At 42.1% G+C, this 20,822-nt stretch overlaps 1 protein-coding gene across 1 annotated transcript; it reads left to right on the top strand.

Moving 5' to 3' along the window:
- The first annotated feature begins 446 nt into the window (after nt 1–446).
- Nucleotides 447–20,320, top strand: VPS26B (VPS26 retromer complex component B). Its single transcript, XM_063437121.1, has 7 exons — nt 447–781; nt 11,111–11,267; nt 12,157–12,321; nt 15,662–15,837; nt 17,696–17,838; nt 18,234–19,483; nt 19,536–20,320. Exons 1-6 carry the CDS (start codon nt 559–561, stop codon nt 18,381–18,383), a joined length of 1,014 nt encoding a protein of 337 aa, XP_063293191.1. The 5' UTR covers nt 447–558; the 3' UTR covers nt 18,384–19,483; nt 19,536–20,320.
- Nucleotides 20,321–20,822: the final 502 nt, after the last annotated feature.

The following is a 20,822-nucleotide window of genomic DNA, read 5'->3' on the forward strand; positions in this document are numbered from 1 at the left end:
AATTGAACGGTGAGACTGCAGGGACATTATCTATACACCAAAACTGCTTCATTAAGCTACAAACATTTTGGTGACTATTGTGTCCCTTTAAATTACATTTTACTGAATCACATTAAAGGGCAATGAATTCCATTTGGATGAAGCGCGTCTGGCTGGGTGACGCATGCGCGGTGCGCTGAGCTGGCTGGGTGACGCATGCGCGGTGCCCTGAGCTCGCTGGGTGACGCATGCGCGGTGCCCTGAGCTCGCTGGGTGGCGCATGCGCAGTGCGCTCGGCTGGCTGGGTGACGCATGCGCGGTGCGCTGAGCTCGCTGGGTGGCGCATGCGCGGTGCGCTGAGCTGGCTGGGTGACGCATGCGCGGTGCGCTGAGCTGGCTGGGTGACGCATGCGCGGTGCGCTGAGCTGGCTGGGTGACGCATGCGCGGTGCGCTCGGCTCTCTGGGTGACGCATGCGCAGTGTGAGGGCCAGCTCGCCGCGGTGACCGGGAGCTGTGGGGGTGTCGGTGCCGCGTCGCGCTGTCCGTGTGGCCCTCAGGCTCCGCTTCCTTCCTCCGCCATGAGCTTCTTCGGCTTCGGGCCGGCCGCGGAGCTGGACATCGCGCTGACGGACTCCGAGAGCCGCCGGCGGGTGGAGCACAAGAGCGAGGACGGCAAGAAGGACAAATACTGCCTGTTCTACGACGGGGAGACCGTGTCCGGCCGGGTCACTGCGGCCCTCAGGAACCCGGGCAAGAGGCTGGAGCACCAGGGCCTCAAAATAGAATTCATCGGCCAAATCGGTGAGAGGGCGGGGGGCAAATCTGGGAGAGCTGGGGGGCAAATCTGGGAGAGCTGGGGGGCAAATCTGGGAGAGCTGGGGGGCAAATCAGGGAGAAACCCTGGGGGCAAATCTGGGATGCTGGGGCAAATCTGAGCTACCTGGGGGCAATATCAACTACCTGTGGGAAAATCTGACAGCTGGGGCAATTCTCAAATACCTGGAGGCAAATCTGACAGCTGAGGCATATCTCAACTACATGGGGGCAAATCTGAAAGCTGGGGCATATTTCAACTGCATGAAGGAAAATCTGACAGCTGAGACTATTATCAACTACCTGGGGGAAAATATGACAGCTGGGACCAATGTTAACTACCTGGGGTGCAAATCGGACTACTGTGGCAATTGTCAACTGGGTCAAATCTGGACCATATGGGAGCAAATCTGACAGCTAGGGGTAGATTTTAACAGAAGAGGCAAACCTGACAGCTGAGGGTAGATCTGACAGGTGGGGGTAAAACTGAGGCTAGATGTAAAGGCAGATCTGACAGCTGACTGTAGATGTAAATGTAGATCTAACAGCTGACGGTAGATGTAAAGGTAGATCTGACAGGTGGCGGTAGATGTAAAGGTAGATCTGACAGGTGGCGGTAGATGTAAAGGTAGATCTGACAGCTGACGGTAGATGTAAAGGTAGATCTGACAGGTGGGGATAGATGTAAAGGTAGATCTAACAGCTGACGGTAGATGTAAAGGTAGATCTGACAGGTGGCGGTAGATGTAAAGGTAGATCTGACAGGTGGCGGTAGATGTAAAGGTAGATCTGACAGGTGGCGGTAGATGTAAAGGTAGATCTGACAGGTGGCGGTAGATGTAAAGGTAGATCTGACAGGTGGCGGTAGATGTAAAGGTAGATCTGACAGCTGACTGTAGATGTAAAGATAGATCTGACAGGTGGGGATAGATGTAAAGGTAGATCTAACAGCTGACGGTAGATGTAAAGGTAGATCTGACAGGTGGCGGTAGATGTAAAGGTAGATCTGACAGGTGGCGGTAGATGTAAAGGTAGATCTGACAGGTGGCGGTAGATGTAAAGGTAGATCTGACAGGTGACGGTAGATGTAAAGGTAGATCTGACAGTTGACGGTAGATGTAAAGGTAGATCTGACAGGTGGCGGTAGATGTAAAGGTAGATCTGACAGGTGGCGGTAGATGTAAAGGTAGATCTGACAGGTGGCGGTAGATGTAAAGGTAGATCTGACAGGTGGCGGTAGATGTAAAGGTAGATCTGACAGGTGACGGTAGATGTAAAGGCAGATCTGACAGCTGACGGTAGATGTAAAGGTAGATCTGACAGGTGGCGGTAGATGTAAAGGTAGATCTGACAGGTGGCGGTAGATGTAAAGGCAGATCTGACAGCTGACGGTAGATGTAAAGGTAGATCTGACAGCTGGCGGTAGATGTAAAGGTAGATGTGACAGGTGACGGTAGATGTAAAGGTAGATCTGACAGGTGGCGGTAGATGTAAAGGCAGATCTGACAGCTGACGGTAGGTGTAAAGGCAGATCTGACAGCTGACGGTAGGTGTAAAGGCAGATCTGACAGCTGACGGTAGGTGTAAAGGCAGATCTGACAGCTGACGGTAGGTGTAAAGGCAGATCTGACAGCTGACGGTAGGTGTAAAGGCAGATCTGACAGCTGACGGTAGGTGTAAAGGCAGATCTGACAGCTGACGGTAGGTGTAAAGGCAGATCTGACAGCTGACGGTAGGTGTAAAGGCAGATCTGACAGCTGAGGGTAGGGGCACATCTGGCGGTAGGGGTTAGGACCTATCTGTCAACATGTGATACTGAAAGAGTAATTATGTCACCTGGGGGTGGGATAAGGGCAGTTCTGTCTGGTTGATTTGTACGCTTAGGTGGGTTTATAGGGAGAATTGCCCATATCATTGCCCCAGATAAGGGTATATTTGTCAGGTAGTCATGGTATATCATGTTTTCCCATCCGGTCGCCTGGGGTTAGTGGCAGCTGGAGGTTGGGTAAATACATCTGTACGGCGGAGGGAACTGTAGTTTTGTTATCTAGGGTGGGCTTATTGGAGATCTGCCCTTCCCATTGCCCCCATCGTAAAGGTTAATGATTTATACAAAGGATTAGAAGCTGGAGTAAGGACAGAATTGAAATCTGTGAGTGGGAGTTAGGGCGTATTTTAAGATTGCATTGATGATCTCCGTGGTTTCAGATGTCAGTGGACATATTGTATTTGTCATTAGAGACGGGGTGATGTGAATAGGTGAAGTAAGTGCGATGTACTATAGTCCAAACAGTGGATAGGGTGCCTGAAATGTTAATTTCTGACATTTTGCTTTTCTGATGATCAGTCTTCACATAAAGACAAGGCTCATTCAATAAACTGGAGTTTGCAGATGTTAGGCCAGAATAGCAGTATTTTAAAAGTTCATAAAAAAGGTTGTTTTTACCAGTGTGGCTATTTTTGAACTGCAATAATCAATTCCTGTGTCAGTTCTTAACTCCTTGTTTAGTGAATGAATCTGAAAGACATTGTTAGAAGAGGTCTGCTTTCTTAAACAGGAAATTGTAAATTCATTTTCCCTATTTGTAGAACATGAAGAAAGATATGGAAATTGTCATGGTGTGTGTCTCACCACAGCTTTGTACGTTTGTATTTGTTTTGGTACATCACGGTAATGTACTATTGAAACTGATGTAATGTGACTAATCCCTGCGCTGTTTTGTAAATAAACTATGGAGTTAGGATGCCCCCGATTTAATATATTGCCCTGGGCTCTTATTAAAACCCTGTGGCATATTATACTTCCCTACTTAGAACAGTTTGTGTTATCTCCTTATTTACCCCATTATATCTTCCTAGAAATATGGTGATCGGGTGTGTTTCTCACATACCTTTATAAAAGATACAAGTTTGTAAATTAACATATTTTAATGTACATTGCTATACTTAATCTATTATTGAGTCCTTCTGTCAGGGTGCCCAAAAGGTAGATCATCACATGTAGAACTACAACTCCCATGATACCTTTAGAATGCATTCAGAATTGCAAAGCAACATGGCCGCTATCGTTTTAAAATACCTGGGGATCTACCTTTTGGTCCCTTGCCTTCTGTCATATAAATGTATGACTATTTTTTACACAGCAAACCAGCCCCTGTAAGAAACGCAAACCTGACACCCTATTTTTGCCCTGCGTAGCTAACAAAATCGTTTTATTTATTGATTTTTCTCACTGTTTTTTTTTTTTTTTTACTTCTAACATACAAAATCCACAATCCAGCGCACTCGCGTATTCACTAAACAATGATTTCAAATCTCACAGATTGGAATAGTTTTATTTAAAAACACCCCACCTAGGCAAAAAATAATGGGGGTTTAGTTACATTATATGATCATACATTGCATAAGCCTGCCACAACGTCAATGTACCCCATAGGTAGGACCTGTCCAGAATGGGGACGGTGTGGCAGGCTTATGCAATATATGAATAAAACTATTCCAATCTGTGAGATTTGAAATCATTGTTTAGTGAATAAGCGAGTGCGCTGGATTGTGGATATTGGCCCCAGCAGCACCCTATAATGAATGCATGTTTAGATGAGGGCCGCCCTCTTGGTTTCACTTTTTACTTATAACATCTGTTGCTGAGGACCATGTCCCTTTCTCATGCCTACTACTTTGTTGCATAATAAAAATCTAGTTCACCAAAAAGAAAGAATGAATTACAAACCTGAATCCCTAATGCTATAGTTAACCTCCCATATCTTTTTTACAGTCACAATGCTGGCAAAGCATTAGGGGAAATGTAGTTTACACTATCTGGGGTGCCGAAAGGTTCCTACACCTGATATAGTGCATCTGTCCCTAGTTCTGTATAAGCCTGGACCCCCTTTTTTTGTTGAAGTTAAATTTCCCGGAACGAGACTCCCTCAATGTTGCTCGTCTTTCCTCCTCCCGCAATGTCATTGAGACAGCGTGGCCCGCTCTGCCAATGGTCCAGTCCAGCGCTTCTCATAAAGGAGCATTGGGGACCTGATGTGCAGTGAGCGTTGTGCTTCTCATTCTGTGTCATTCTCATAGGAATCCGTTGAATTCAATGCTTTCTTACGAGCTTCTGCTTCCGAGTTTAACTTTTTCTTGCTGCCAGGCACACGAGGTGGATATTAGCCTGCGATGTAAACATTTTAGTTTTTGTTTTACATTGCACCCAGGTTACATAATGAAGATAAAGTGGTTGTGGTGAGTGTACTGGTCCTATAATTTGTTTTTCCTGCCCGCCTGCCAATGCAAGGTCTCCTGTGTTAGTAACCCATTGCCAGCGGCGGCTTAGCTCCGTCTCCTGAGAGCTTGTTAACAACATTGCAGAACACTGTAGGCACCCAGACCACTTCATCTCATCGAAGTGGTCTGGGTGCTGTGTCCCTGTGTTAAACGTTGCAGTTCAGAGAACTTTGGTCCGGTATCCAACGCTGGACGCCCTCACGCTCTGCATGAAGACCTCCAGCGTCAGATTTTTTCCCCATAAGAAAGCATTGATTAATGCTTTCCTATGGGGAAATCCTAATTGTATGCATGCACATTATGTCTCCCCCGCCAGCTGGCGTGGGCAGAGCCTGACCCAGTGTCCAGGGACAGCAGCACTGGATTTAGGTTAGTGACTGAACTTCAGGACTGCGGGAATGAGGGCGCGAGGGAGGGGTGCACTGTAGGGAAATATGGTGCCAGGAAAACAAGTATAGGATCCCTTTAAAAACATTGCAGAATCCTCCTGCTTCCTGGCGGGAGTATAAATCAAATGTACTGCACAAGTGTTCCGAGCTAAATTATGGATCCCGAATGAGGTTCATTTTAAAAGCTGTTTTGTTCCTTCAAATTGCTTTAATTTTTTACAACGCTCTGCATTTTTGACTAGAAACTCTGGGTATTTGTACATGGACACTTTCAGTGCCAGGACCATGACCACTGCACTGAGAGACTCACAAGAATCGTGCAGAATTCTGCAGACTAACTTCCACGATGCTTTGGAACACACCAAGAAGCCTTCAGTGATAGGATGCTCTGATTGGCTCAGACAGTTCCTATGGTTACGGGCTAGCATCACACACAAGTCGTTTTATTGCGAAGGAAAGATCAAACTTATGGTTAATGCAAACAATAACAAAAAACGTTTAACCAATCAGATAAGATCAGAGTGGTTTCTTATCTGTGCGATAAGAGGTTTGCTTACTTGCTGTATGTCATCAAACAACCAGTATTTGCTAATGTGGTGTTGTGAGTGTATATGTAGATATAATTTGTTTATGTTTTGCATTATAACATTACCTGTCAGTGCAAAGAATTGCTAATTATATTAATTAGTAGTTAGTGGCTGCTAGGTGATTACAGGAATACTTTGAGAAAACACTGTTGTCAGACAAGCTGCAAAAGTCACCATGCATAAATTTTTATTTATTTTATATATATATATATTTTCTTGGTTTTATAAATACAAATCGCAAATTTTGTTTTGTGCCTTTAGCAGTGTCGAGAGCAAAGACTGCCTAATCGCGTTCAACTACAGCAAGGAATCTTTTTTTTGGCCACCCCTGCTTTAGCCTCAACTATCACCACTGACCACGACATCTTCTTTCTTCATTGTTTCAAAAACACTATTGGGGATAACCGAGAGTGCGCAAAAGATTGTGCTTTACCTATTCGAGAGCTTCAATTCCCATGATCTTCTTACAACCTTAACACTACAAGAGCATCATGGGAATTGTAGTCTGCTAACCGGCTCAAATGGGATTTTCTAGAAATTCACTTTGAATTTAGAATCTCAGGCCCCAAATAGCACTTGGAGAATTTTTCCAATTTGTTTATTGTGAACTCGAATTAGAAATTGCCGTTGTGTAAGGCAGTTTTTCACAGAATCTGCAGCAAAGCAATCACCAGAACAGTGAATATTGTGACCTACACATTAAAATTGTAAAATTTAAGAGACATTTTTGTAAAAATATTAAATACTGTTTTTATTTAATGCCCTAATCATCAAGAAACTGTAAAGCAAGAAACGTGATGTTATTCAACGTATCAAGAAGGAACGTAGTATACCAAGCTGTGACACTAGGGGAGAATAAAAACATATTTATTTATTTTGTAAAACCAGGATGCCAAGTTATTTGTGACTTTTCATGATACTTTTTTTTTTTTTTTTTTTAACTGTTTCATTTCCAGGAGTTTTTAATTTACTTATTTTCTGGCATGGTGATACAAAGTTAATTCATGAATGAGCATGTATCTGTGAACCCCGCGCATTTTGAATCCGTCCTCCTAGATGCCATTACAATATTAAACAGACGGACTGCTACATTCAGTTATTTTTGCCTTCATTTTCCACTGTACTTTAGATTTTGAGTTTGCTAGAATTTTGAGTAAAAGGGACACACCATAGTTACCAGAACAACTACAGCTTATGGTATTTGTTCTGGTGAGTAGAATCATTACCTTCAGGCTTTTTGCTGTAAACACTTTGCTTCAGAGAAAATGCAGTGTTTACATAACAGCCTAGTGATACCTTCACTGGCCACTCCTCAGATGGCTGCTAGAGGTGCTTCATGGGGCAGTGCTGCACAGTGTGACTGACATTCAGTGTCTCCACCCTCTGCATGCAAACACCGAACTTTCCTCATAGAGATGCATTGATTCGAATAAAGCTTTAACTTCTCTTAAAGGGAGACTAAGGACAATTACTAACATTCTATAGGATGCATTAAACCATGCACAATATCTTAAACTAAAAAAAAAAGATAAATTTTCTGCAAATCTTTTAACAAACGTTTTGTTTCTTGAGTGTGTTTTCATCAAACCAGGAAGTAGTTCTGCCAATAATGATGTAGGTCAGCTCTTTGCAGGAGTCCCCTTCATCAGACAAACAAATGGAACTGCTGCTTAAGCTGACAATGTTGTGAGTGGAGCTGGGAGACATGGCTACCTGAATGAGAAGGAGCCTTTCTGGGGAGATGGAGTCTTGTATATCGTGTGTATACAAATAGACTGTGGCTGTGATGCCCCTTTCACTATAACCTATCCAATGCTTCCTGGAGATGAAAATACTCACCATAAAATGCTCACCCGTGAAGCTGGTGCATTTCATGCAATCCTTAGGAGGTGGCCAAAACACTTCAGCCAATCCTGGCCCTCTGGTTGTTCCTTGGGGGATTGCTGCGGACCCCACACAAACTCCTGCTCAGAATTTTCTTCATCATAATGAAATTTAAGAAATTAATTGACATTTCTAGAATAATATCTGTTTTCCAACATACACATCCAGATTTCTAAATTATAAATATAAATGGCGGCTGTTGTGTAAAGTATGCTGAGTCATTAGGTGGAGTTTTGTTTGTTTACTTGGCAATATCTGCAGGTAATTTGATTTCCTTTATGGGATTAATATGGTTTGCTGCACGTCGGAGTAGATTCTTAGCACAGCACACATTAAAAACCATTGGCCTGTATACTTTATACATTCAATGTCTTGTGGCTCTCTTTCTGTTCCTCTATTTTACACTGTGATGCAATCCGTTACATCGGATCTAAGCCTTTGCAATAAGCAATGTTTCTGGTGAATTTATAATCTATTTTTCAAATTCCCCAGAATTGCAAAACTAGTTAAACGACTTAAACAGACAATCCACTTCCCAAATAAAACAAAAATATATACAAATCACTGTTTAGTAGATATACCCCCAGCTAAAACATGCATTTAACAATACATTTTTACATAGGGGGTATATTTAAAACCATAGAAACATAGAAACATCTCTTGTCTGCTGCCTTTGCCAGCCCTCCCCTTCTAACCCCAACCAGACTTTCTGTGACCGTCCAATCACTGACTTCCCAATGCAGCTTAATGAGAAGTTTTTACAAGGCAGGTTCCTCTTGAGTTTATCTCCACTGAGCTAACCAAACCAGGAAGTAACAGGACCGGTTGTCTGATTGACAGTCCGGGAGGGGGGTAACCAGGCTAATTTATAAACGTGTACATTTCTATTGAAATCTGCACTTTTTGTAAAATAAAAAAAGAAAGGGCACCCTCTTCACCCATAAAGAACTTCAGCAAGCTAAACTGCTTGTATCCTTTTAACTCTCTAAGTGCCACAAGGTGTCATCGCAGGTTGTGTCCCTTTAACCCGCTAAGTGCCACAAGGTGTGACATCGCAGTGCATTGCACAACTCCTTTGTCTTGCAGAGTCTATATAAAAACATTGCTAGGAAACGGAAATGTGCACTGTACATCAAAGGAGGAAAAAGGAAACGTCTGTTTAACCCTCCAACTTGGCTTTAAATGGCCATCAGACTTGGGCACACGGTGGAGAGCCCTTTTTATCTGTAATAATTCAGTAATTCAGCCCAGATATCTCATGCTACTGCAGAACCTCTTTTCCAAAGCAGAGATGAGGGATGTCTTATCCAGTTCATAGGTTTTGCCTGCAGACTGTGCTAATAGGTTTTCTGGCCTAGCTACAAATACGTTGACAACTCACAGGCATTCACAGCCATAAATGCTTCTTCTCTCAATTCTGAAGTATTGTTTGTTGGATTTATTTATTTATTACTGATATTTATAAAGCGCCAACAGATTACGCAGCGGTGTACAATTAGCGGAGAACGTACAATATACACAGACAAATACAAGAGGTAGAGAGAGCCCTGCCCGTAAGCTGATATCTAGCCATTGTTGTTCTTTTATACAACGGGTTAGCTAGTTGGCCTGTGAGCTTACAATCTAAAGGATACCGTGGGGATTTGAGACTAGGTAGCAGGGAAAATTTGGAGGTGATGGCTGAAAGAGTTAACAGAGAGAAGCAGCTATTGATAGAATATAAAGGGAATGAAGAGGTAATTGAGTGAGAATCTCAAACAGCTGGAGGAGCCTGCTATATATTTAGGGGAGCCTGGGTGGGAGGGAAGTGGTGAGAAAAAATGCAGAGCTTCACTGAGTTTGAGTGTGAAGTGAGGCCTGAAAAACAGAGATGGAGATTGAACAGTTATGTGTAGGTATTTACAGCTAGGAGGAGCCTGCAGGCAATTTAATGCAAACACTGCCTTTTCAGAGAAAATGCAGTGTTTACATCGCCCCTAGGGACACCTCCAAGTAGACACTCCTCAGATGGCCACTGGAAGTGCTTCCTGGCTCAGTGCTGCACAGTAGGCAGCACTGCCGTTTTCCTCATAGAGATGCATTGATTCAATACAACTCTATGAGGAGGTGATGATTGGCCAAAATGGCATTTGGCTCCACCCCTTGCCATGGGAAAGCATTGGATTGGCTAAAATTCTGCAATTCTGATGTCACCAAGGGGGCAGGTCCAGTGCCAGCAGACCGGCGTGATACTGGACATAAGGTGTTTTAATTGCTTTTAGGGGGCTAAGTGGGGGACAAGCCACCTAAATGGGTCAGGAATACAGGTTTGTGTTCCTTTTAAGGATTATTATAAGAGTTATGGGTCCAATCGTTTTTTAATTCGATGGGTTAGATTTTCGTTCTATAGTTTTACATTTTACAAGAGATTTTCTTTTTAATAACTTGCTCTCTGTACAGGTTATAGTTCCAGGAGTGCCCGAGAAGCCCCTGCATTGTTAGAATGATTTGGCTTCCTCCCTGTGGGGAACCGGGTGTCACTTCCACTACAATCTCCTGATGGCCAAACCAGGAAGTTCCATTAGTATTTCTGAGCTAAGTACCACAATGCAAGGCTAGCCAGTGAGCAGCACTGCTTGCGGTAGTGGTTATGATGTTCCTTTTAAAATGCATGCATTTTATTATAATTATTATTTATGAGGCACCAACATAATCCTAAGTACTGTACAATGGGTGTATGAGACATACAAGAGGGCCCTGCTCAAATGATTTTATAATTTAAAGGTTTATGAATTTTAACATCCATTTTATGTTGACGTCTGAGTGCACTCTGTGCACAGCAATGTTACAGCCTATCTATTGATAGAAAGTCTCCGGTGTAGTTTAAAGGATGTTGAATTGATTTTATAGTTTGTCTTATCCTTCTGGCACCGATAGGCTCTAAGCTCACAGTCTGTGCTGTTTCCGTACGTATTGAAGGTAGTGGTCAGTATGGCATGCTAGTCAATGGAATTCTCAGCCGAAAGAAGAACGTAGTATTTTGTGAAAGTGAAAAGCAATCTGTTGTTCTCGCTAAAAAGAAAAGGGGCTTGGTAAATCCTGGGTTGTCATCTGTCATGCAAGGGCTAATGGAATAAATAGTTTTCTGCATAATAAGGCCCCTTGCTATTTCATTCTTTTTATGCTTGGTAATGCAGAGCTGTACTATGACCGTGGGAACCACCATGAATTTGTATCACTGGTGAAGGATTTGGCTCGCCCCGGAGAAATCTCGCAGACTCAAAGCTTTGATTTTGAATTTACTCATGTGGAGAAGCCATACGAGTCGTACACTGGTCAGAACGTCAAGCTACGGTATGTTCAGTGGTTCTGTGTAATGCAGTTTTACCTGGATGGATTCTGGGAATTGTACAATTGGGATTGTTTGCCTGCAAAAGAACGCGAGCCTGTCCAGGTATTTGAAGGCAAGTTAGAGGCTATTTCAGAAAACTTTGCATACATTTGATGCAGCAGTGTATAGGCGCTTCTTTTACTTGTAATAGCGTGTTTTGGATGTATACAAACAGGGGCTTCCCCTACCACCAAATAGAATATGTACACTCCAAAGTGAGTGCATAGATTATACTTGTACACATGAAGATGGGCTAATGACAGTAACTGGAATCTAGAATGTACAACAAACACACATAGTGTAAACCATAAAACACAATCTGCCGAAAGAGTAGAACTCACAGACGTAGAGCCGTGATGGGCTCCACAGTGCCAATTCATGGGATTTGCTGAATTGATTTAATTATAACTGTTAATGGGTCAGTGATGTAATCATTTTTAAAATATTAGAATGAGTCACCCTACTAGTGCCAATTGAGTTCCTGTTAAAATTGTTTGTGTACTAACTTAGACCATAAAAACAAACTTCACTGGACAGCGGTCTCACAACAGAAAAATCCACAAAAATGTAAATTTATTGTTTTAGTTTTTTTCTTTCTTTCTTTCTTTCTTTCTTTCTTACTAGATCAAGTTAAAATGTTTTTCCAAATCCAGAAAACCATTATTAATTCGTACAAGAGAATGTTTGAACTTGAGGCTTTTTTTTTTTTTTTTTATAGTTATTGTGAGACTATGGTGTAAAATAGTGACATGTAAAGTCTGTACATTGTCAGATGTCCAAACCAGATCTTGTTACCCTCGGCTTGAGGCGAGTGTGTCTATAAAAAATTTTTGTTCTCCTGTCTTGGTGCAGATACTTCCTGCGCGCTACGCTGAGCCGACGTCTGAATGACGTTGTGAAAGAGATGGATATCGTGGTGCACACACTGAGTACATACCCCGAGCTCAATTCTTCAATCAAGATGGAAGTGGGGATTGAGGATTGCTTGCACATTGAGTTTGAGTACAACAAGTCCAAGTAGGTATGAATAGGACATCCAGCCACAGATTGTTTATACAGCACCAGAAAAGTGACCCGCTTTTTAATAATTGATTTTAAAAAAAATTATTTTAATCTCTTAAGGGCGGAGGCAGTTGTCCACGTTCTGAACCAAAACAAAACCTTAAATTTGAGCTGTAGATTTTTACCCCTGTACTACTAAAGTTTTCTGGTCAAGTGTGTGTGTGTGTATTTTTATTTTTTTAAATTTTTTTGTTTAAAGGGATTCTCTGGTGCCAGGAAAACCAATCCGGAGTGCCCCGTCCCACATTGCTGAAGGGACTTACCTGAATCCAACTCCGCCAACGCTACTTCCCCGCCGACATCGGCCAGCGGGGAAGACCTAATGTGCATGCACGGCAATGGCCGTGCGTGCGCATTAGACCTCCACATAGGAAAGCATTATTCAATGTTTTCCTATGGGGATCCCGCCGACGCTGAAGGTCCTCATGCATAGGGGGAGGACGTCCAGCGTCTTTTAGATGACCAGAAGTCGTCTTAGAAGCCACAAGTCCCTCTAGTGGCTGTCTAATAGACAGCCACTAGAGGAGGATTTAACCCTGAAAGGTAATTATTGCAGTTTATAAAAACTGCAATAATTGCACTTGCAGGGTTAAGGGTGATGGGAGTTGGCACCCAGACCACTTCAATGGGCTGAAGTGGTCTGGGTGCCTACAGTTTCCCTTTAACGTTCCAACACAACATTACGTGTTGGGGAAAATAAATGTTAGAAATTGGGGAAATATAATTGAGACGACTTTTTTTTTCACATTTTTGCTTATAATAATTTTTACACTTTCAGTGCAACTAATTGAAAAGAGCTAAAATAAATTCATATGTCAGTCCCAATTGTTAAATACCTAATATATTTAGGATCTAAATTTTTAATATGATGTTAATGCTAACCCTATACCAAACCGCCACACTAATGCAGTACCAACCATACTCCTCACACCAAATCTAACTGTATGCCTACTCTAATCTTACTCTTTTTTTTGTAAATCTCTTTTTTATTTGAGGCATAAAAGTTTGTGGGTACAGAATGTAAGAAGGGAGACAATAACGTTTCATACAAGTCGGGAGTAATACAATGCAGTGTATATCATCTCTAAATATTTGCTAGCCTCATTTTATGTTAAGAATAGTAAGGTTATGTCAGGTGGTTATTCAGTTGCAGAATATTTAAATACATGCTAGGACTAGGCTATGGTATCGGAAAGCTGAGTAAGTCAAAATACACAGGCTTAACGGTAACACAGTACAACATCTCCTATGCAGGACTGCCTCAATTTATATTATTTAAACAATCAATAAGATTATTAACAAGAATGGCTTATTTATAGTAATATAGCTAATCATAAGCAAAACATCAAGTGGGTAATACCAAGTATATGTCTAATCTTACTCTTAACGTCAACCCTACCCTATCCTTAACCCTAAACAGCGTGATCCTAACGCTACACTAACAAACGCTTAAAAGGTCGCTATAGTCGCCAGAACAACTTTATCTTAATGAATTGGTGTATAGATCATGCCACTGAAGTTTCACTGCTCAATTCTCTGACATTTAGGAGTTAAATCAAGTTTGTTTCTGTTTATGCAGTCCTAGCCACACCTCCCCTGGCTGTGACTGATACAGCCTGCTTGAAAAAAAAAAAATGGTTTCACTTTCAAAGAGATGTAACTTACTTTAAAAGTTTGTATCTCCTGCTCTGTAAATTTAACTTTAATTACATACAGGAGGCATTGTCTAGCAAGCTACTGACAGAGCAGGAGGTAACAAATTCTAAATTAAACAGTATTTTCAAAACAGGAAGTGTAAACATTAGATGACTTCACAGGAAGTGTTTTGAAGGCTGTGCAAGTCACATGCAGGGAGGTGGGACCAGGTCTTTAACAAAGTGATTTAACTCCTAAATGGCAGAGATTTGAGCATTGAGACTGTAGGGGCATGATTTATACACAGAAACTGCTTCATTAAGCTAAAGCTGTTTTGGTGACTAGTGTCCCTTTATGCTAACCCTACACTAAGTGTAACCCTACCCTACTCTTACCGCTAATCTAACCCTAACCCTAAGGTAACCCACTGCTATTATTAATTATGATATTATATTCTGTTGCCACCATCTACTGCCCATTTTAAGAATTACACTTAGTGCAATTCTGAATGAGCCTGGTTCTCGAATATATAGAGAATGGTAGGGTAGCTGGCAAAGCCTAACACCTGTCCATTCCGACTGGGGACAGGTTAGATGACCCTGCCAGGATCTATTCAAACACTCCCCTGAGCAGTCTGCACCCCACAAAAACTGCAGCCGAGCGAGACTATTCAGTCGTGGTTTTAATAATGGATTTAAAGGGCTCTGTGCAGCAGTGGTCAGTCTGAGTAACCGAATCTGAAGGTATCCATCGATTAGTGGTGTGAGTAGGATTTAACCAGGCTCACACTGATATTTTCACATAGCATTTAAATGCCTATTTAAAAAAAAAAAAAACTGTTTGCAGTTCTGGCTTCCTGCACTGCTAACCGCTCATCTAAAAGTCTAAAAAAAGCCGCAGGTATTTACGATCACTGCTTATGCTACACTCACAAAATTATCTGCTGTTTGGTTGTTTAAATTCTTTGATTTTTTTTTTGGATGAAGATAAAATATATGGGTGGGAACATGCAAGCTGCGAAACAAGCTTTACAATAATAGCCTGAGGATTGAAACGTTTCCTATTGATGCTTCCCTTCTCCATTCCTCACTGGGGCAAAGAAAATAAACAGAACCGTGGTCAACCCATGGGGACATTGGGCCTGCCTTCTTCCTATAGGCTGCACACTGTTCCGTTTTAGAATGTTGGCGTGCAGCTCTGTTAATCCGCCCGTCTGTGTATTTTTCTTCTGTCGGTCAGTTTCTTTTGCCAGTAAAAATATTAAACCTGAACAAAGTGGTGAATATTTTATTTTAGTATTTTCAGTTTTCTGTTTGCTTTATGTACTGTAAAATTTGCAAAGTGTGTTTGATCTCTTTTGTTAAGTTAAAATGGTTTTGTCTGGTGCATGTAGCTCATCTTTGCAGTTAAACATGTGTAACTTCTAGCAAACAGTACTGAGATGATTTTGCTATGGCAAAGATTTATGGCAGAAGTACTTTTTGAAAAAAAAGACACATTTTAACACTAAAATTGCTTATTTTGAGAAAACTAATAACGTGGAACTTTGCTAAATATTCCACTGATACATGGTCAGGATTTAGAATAACGTCTCAGAAAGGAGAGACTGCCTAGAGCTTTTGGTAATCTCAGTTCCTCTCTGTCTGCTCCTGTCCTCTAGATACCATCTGAAAGATGTAATTGTGGGGAAAATATATTTCCTCCTTGTACGGATCAAGATCAAACACATGGAAATTGATATCATCAAGAGAGAAACGACTGGCACTGGGCCAAATGTCTACCATGAAAACGACACGATCGCCAAGTACGAAATCATGGACGGAGCCCCTGTAAGAGGTTAGTGGAGAGAGACAGCAGGGTATGCAAGGCTGCTCTAGGTGTGTCTTTGGCTAAACTGGCTAAAAGAGAACCTCCGTAAACATAAATATTTCATCTACTCTGCCCCCTCTCCCCTTAGTGCACCAAAAAAGGTAAGTGTAATATACAGGAAATTATATTAATTCATGTAAAATGTTTATTAACAGCATCTTTGTTAAGCCAGTAATCAGTCACGTTATAAATAATTTTCGAACAAGCTTTCTTGAAGGAAATCTTCTAGAAAACGCTATCTTCTTAATATATATAATCAGATATATAACATCCATCAAAAGGATTAGTGTCCGCACACACGGAGCTATTTTTTGATTTTCCTAGAATTTAGTCGCCATGTGGATGAAAGGGACACATTAAAAGCTCTGTTCTGAAGAGGGAGCATCATTATAGCACAGTTTATGTTAACATGCAGTGTTAGAGTGGGGGTAAGGAAGTGTTCCCTCCAACCCTTTTGGGCACAAGACATTCACTCCCATTACTAACACAGTGGTGGGAGTTAGAGTCCACAGCCTTTTAAAACCAGATACCATTAAGCCAGTATTAACATGTTACTGGTGCCCTGGCTAACCTTTACTAGGATCCGGTATGAACATGTACACAGCACCATGGCTAACCTTTACTAGGATCCGGTAGGAACATGTACACAGCGCCATGGCTAACCTTTACTAGGATCCGGTAGGAACATGTACACAGCGCCATGGCTAACCTTTACTAGGATCCGGTAGGAACATGTACACAGCGCCATGGCTAACCTTTACTAGGATCCGGTAGGAACATGTACACAGCGCCATGGCTAACATTGTATAGGATCCAGTACTAACATGTACACAGCGCCATGGCTAACCTTTACTAGGATCCGGTAGGAACATGTACACAGCGCCATGGCTAACCTTTACTAGGATCCGGTAGGAACATGTACACAGCGCCATGGCTAACCTTTACTAGGATCCGGTAGGAACATGTACACAGCGCCATGGCTAACATTGTATAGGATCCAGTACTAACATGTACACAGCGCCATGGCTAACCTTTACTAGGATCCGGTAGGAACATGTACACAGCGCCATGGCTAACCTTTACTAGGATCCGGTAGGAACATGTACACAGCGCCATGGCTAACCTTTACTAGGATCCGGTAGGAACATGTACACAGCGCCATGGCTAACCTTTACTAGGATCCGGTAGGAACATGTACACAGCGCCATGGCTAACATTGTATAGGATCCAGTACTAACATGTACACAGCGCCATGGCTAACATTGTATAGGATCCAGTACTAACATGTACACAGCGCCATGGCTAACCTTTACTAGGATCCGGTAGGAACATGTACACAGCGCCATGGCTAACCTTTACTAGGATCCGGTAGGAACATGTACACAGCGCCATGGCTAACCTTTACTAGGATCCGGTAGGAACATGTACACAGCGCCATGGCTAACCTTTACTAGGATCCGGTAGGAACATGTACACAGCGCCATGGCTAACATTGTATAGGATCCAGTACTAACATGTACACAGCGCCATGGCTAACCTTTACTAGGATCCGGTAGGAACATGTACACAGCGCCATGGCTAACATTGTATAGGATCCAGTACTAACATGTACACAGCGCCATGGCTAACATTGTATAGGATCCAGTACTAACATGTACACAGCGCCATGGCTAACATTGTACAGGATCCAGTACAAACATGAGCGCTGTGGATAACATTTCATTGAGCACTTTTTATGTTTTTACATTCTGAGTTGAATCAGATTCCAGGGAGTGATTATGGTTTCTGTTCCATTGTCAGCTCTAATTGGGATTCCTCTTTGCAGGCGAATCCATACCAATTCGGCTTTTCCTTGCTGGCTATGAGCTGACTCCAACCATGAGAGACATCAACAAAAAATTCAGTGTCCGCTATTACCTCAACCTGGTGTTAATCGACGAGGAGGAGAGGCGTTACTTCAAACAGCAGGTAAAAGATGGAGTCCTGTGTGTGCCAAAAGTATCACTTGCGACAGGTTGCTGTTTTTGTTTACCTTGATCACCTATATATTAAACAGGACTGGTTTTGTTTCTGTTTTGCAACATTCTGCCTTAACAGTCCTTTGCCATTGTGTATCAGCTCATACATTTCCACGTTACTGTGGGCATTTTGTCCAAACTGCATGGCAGTGATAGGTTGCGATTGCTGGGTTAACAGCATTCTCAGCACATCATTGCTGAATAGATTGGAAAGACTTGATGATGCCGAAGTGTAAATCCCTTACATGGGATTATTGAAGGTGGGAAAAATTAACAGTTTTGAAGTTGTACTGTTTCACAGGGGAGATATTGTTTTTAATATATCCTGGTTTTGTCCCTCTCCAGGAGGTGGTGTTATGGCGTAAAGGAGACATTGTGCGGAAGAGTATGTCTCACCAGGCTGCTATTGCATCTCAGCGATTCGAGGGGACGAGTCACCCCGAGTGTAGACCACAGCATAGCGGGGCCACAGCGGGGGACCAGGAAAAAGAGTGAAATTGTGTCCTTCTTTTCAGGCCTTCTTGGTCCAATATACAGAGACTGAACCTCTTTACCCCAAACCTTGTCGCCATCTGTGCTGTTACCCCAAGCACGGGCATTCGGATCTATGCCTGCAGAGGGATGCAACAGGCACAATTTACCAGGCAGGCCAAATCCCAACTCATTTGGTGATATTTGGGGGAAGATGAGAAGTATAATGGTCCCTTAATAGTTTTAATTCTCACATTGCCTTTGTTAATATCACAGGCCCATCTCGGTGTTACACACAAACTTATTAACATTGAAGGGGGTGGGAGGGACACATCATTTCAGCGAAAGTTTTTTCTTTTTTTTTCTTTCACTTTTCTTGCCATGAGAAGTGCCCTCTTCTTATGAATGGGAGTAGGTGCTGATGTAATTAATAGTTAATGTCTCAGTGCCAGTAATGCACCAATCTGCCCATTGTCAATGCCCGTCTCTTTTAAGATGCTGTTTTAACCACCAGCGAGCAGCATCTCCATGCATGACATCTCTTTAACTCTCCGTAAGATGCCCCAGTCGGTGAGGCCTTACTCCCAACAATCCTCTTTAAAAGTGTTTTATTTGTTTATCTGTGCACTGCCTTTTTGAGGTCGTATTTAAAATATTGAAATATGTCCCCTGAAAATCTACATGAAGAAATATATATGAAGGTATAATTGTTAAATTAACAAGGAATTAATGTCTCCAAAAAATAAAATAAAAAATGAAGCGTTTTAACCCCTAGGGGATTCAGGGACTTTGCCTCTCCTTAGGCACATGGACGGTTTAAGCTGGGCACCTTTCCTTGAAATCCAAACGATTGCACGTATATTGCCTCTCGGCAGAATCATAGTATTACTATACAGGAGAACTCTGCTCCACTAATAAAGATGAAGTGATCCTTGCGGATTCCAATTCTTAGGGGGGTGAGGGGATGGAGATGCCCCAAGGGATAAGAATATGGGATTCTTTGCTCATTAACTAGTCTAATAAGCTTATATTGCTTAATAAACCAGTCTTACCTAAGACTGTCTGTATGGGCCTGTTGGTATGGCAATGCTGTACCAGTCTGGTACCCCATCTTGGGTGGCTAAGTTAACTAGCTCTTCTGGGAACATAGAGAGAGGCTCTCGCCTGAGTGCCCAGCCGTGTTTGTACAATTGCAACACAGCTTCTTCCCTACTCATTAATGCTTTAACCAATGTTAGTTAGTTCTTACACCCCTAGCCTGAACCATTGGCGTCAGTCCAGTGATGTTTTACCTTTTGTGTTCAGGGGAAGCTACAATAATACATTGTGGTTGTAGCTTTCAAATATTGATGATCTGTGGCATATAAAAGGTGTTTTTACTCTTAGGATATATCAGTTGTATATGACAATATCCAACAAACCCCATGAAAACACCCCTTCCTGAGTGCAGGTAGCGATTTGCTGTACTCGATCATTTAAAATGCTGGAGGGGGTTATGTAGTTTGCATTACTGATGGCCGAATAGATCAGTTAGATTCTATTAGCCATTTGTGAGGGGGAAAGCATTTTGAAGTATTGTATTAAATTCGAACTGTGTACACATTTAATGTGCTTCACCATGTTTAAATTATATACAAAATATACGCTTTTTGGTTAAAACAAAGTGTTTACGAGGTGGTAATTGATGTATCTATTTGTGAGAGAGACTGCATTTTTTAGAAAAAAAACTTGGATGTGCCTCAGAAATGTAATTTAGATTGTAAGCTCCTAGGGGCAGGGATACTCAGTGTCTGCATTCATTTCAAGGTGACAGCTCTCCCTTCTACAGATCACTTTCACACTTCAGAGAATTCCATCAGTTGCAGTGTTTTATTTTATTTTTCATGTCTAATTTCATTGTGTTTTAAATGTCTCTTTTACATTGTTTTATTAGTCTAAGATTAAACAAAACAAAAACAAAGCCTCAGCCAATTCTGTGATTATTTTATAACCGATTTATGCAATACTACGGAGTCCCAATATCCTTTGTCCATGTTCTGTGTGCAGAGCCGTTATCTATACATACTGTGTGTAGGATTGCACGAAGTTCTGCTGAGCTAAATACCGTAAGTAAAGATAATACAAGACTTGGTACTGGCCATGGACACCGCAGCTCACCAGCGGCACGATTTGCTTACATTATTGGGATTTTCTGTGTGGCCAGAGCTGCTCATCAGATATACTCTTTGCTTATGTGTATATCTGGGATTTGGGAATGCCGCTCAAGGAGTCAGTGTAGTCCCCATAACAACTTTGTATTTTTGGAAACGTTATGATGCGGAGAGATTGCTGCACACTAAGCACTTTAATGCCTTCCAGGCTTATAACTGCATCGATTTGTAAAACCGTCCATTTCAGTTTACATACCGGATATACTTGAGAATAAGTCAACCCGAATATAAGTCGAGACCCCTAATTTTACCC

Source organism: Pelobates fuscus, chromosome 11 (assembly GCF_036172605.1).
Source record: "Pelobates fuscus isolate aPelFus1 chromosome 11, aPelFus1.pri, whole genome shotgun sequence".
NCBI classification, from domain to species: Eukaryota; Metazoa; Chordata; class Amphibia; order Anura; family Pelobatidae; genus Pelobates; species Pelobates fuscus.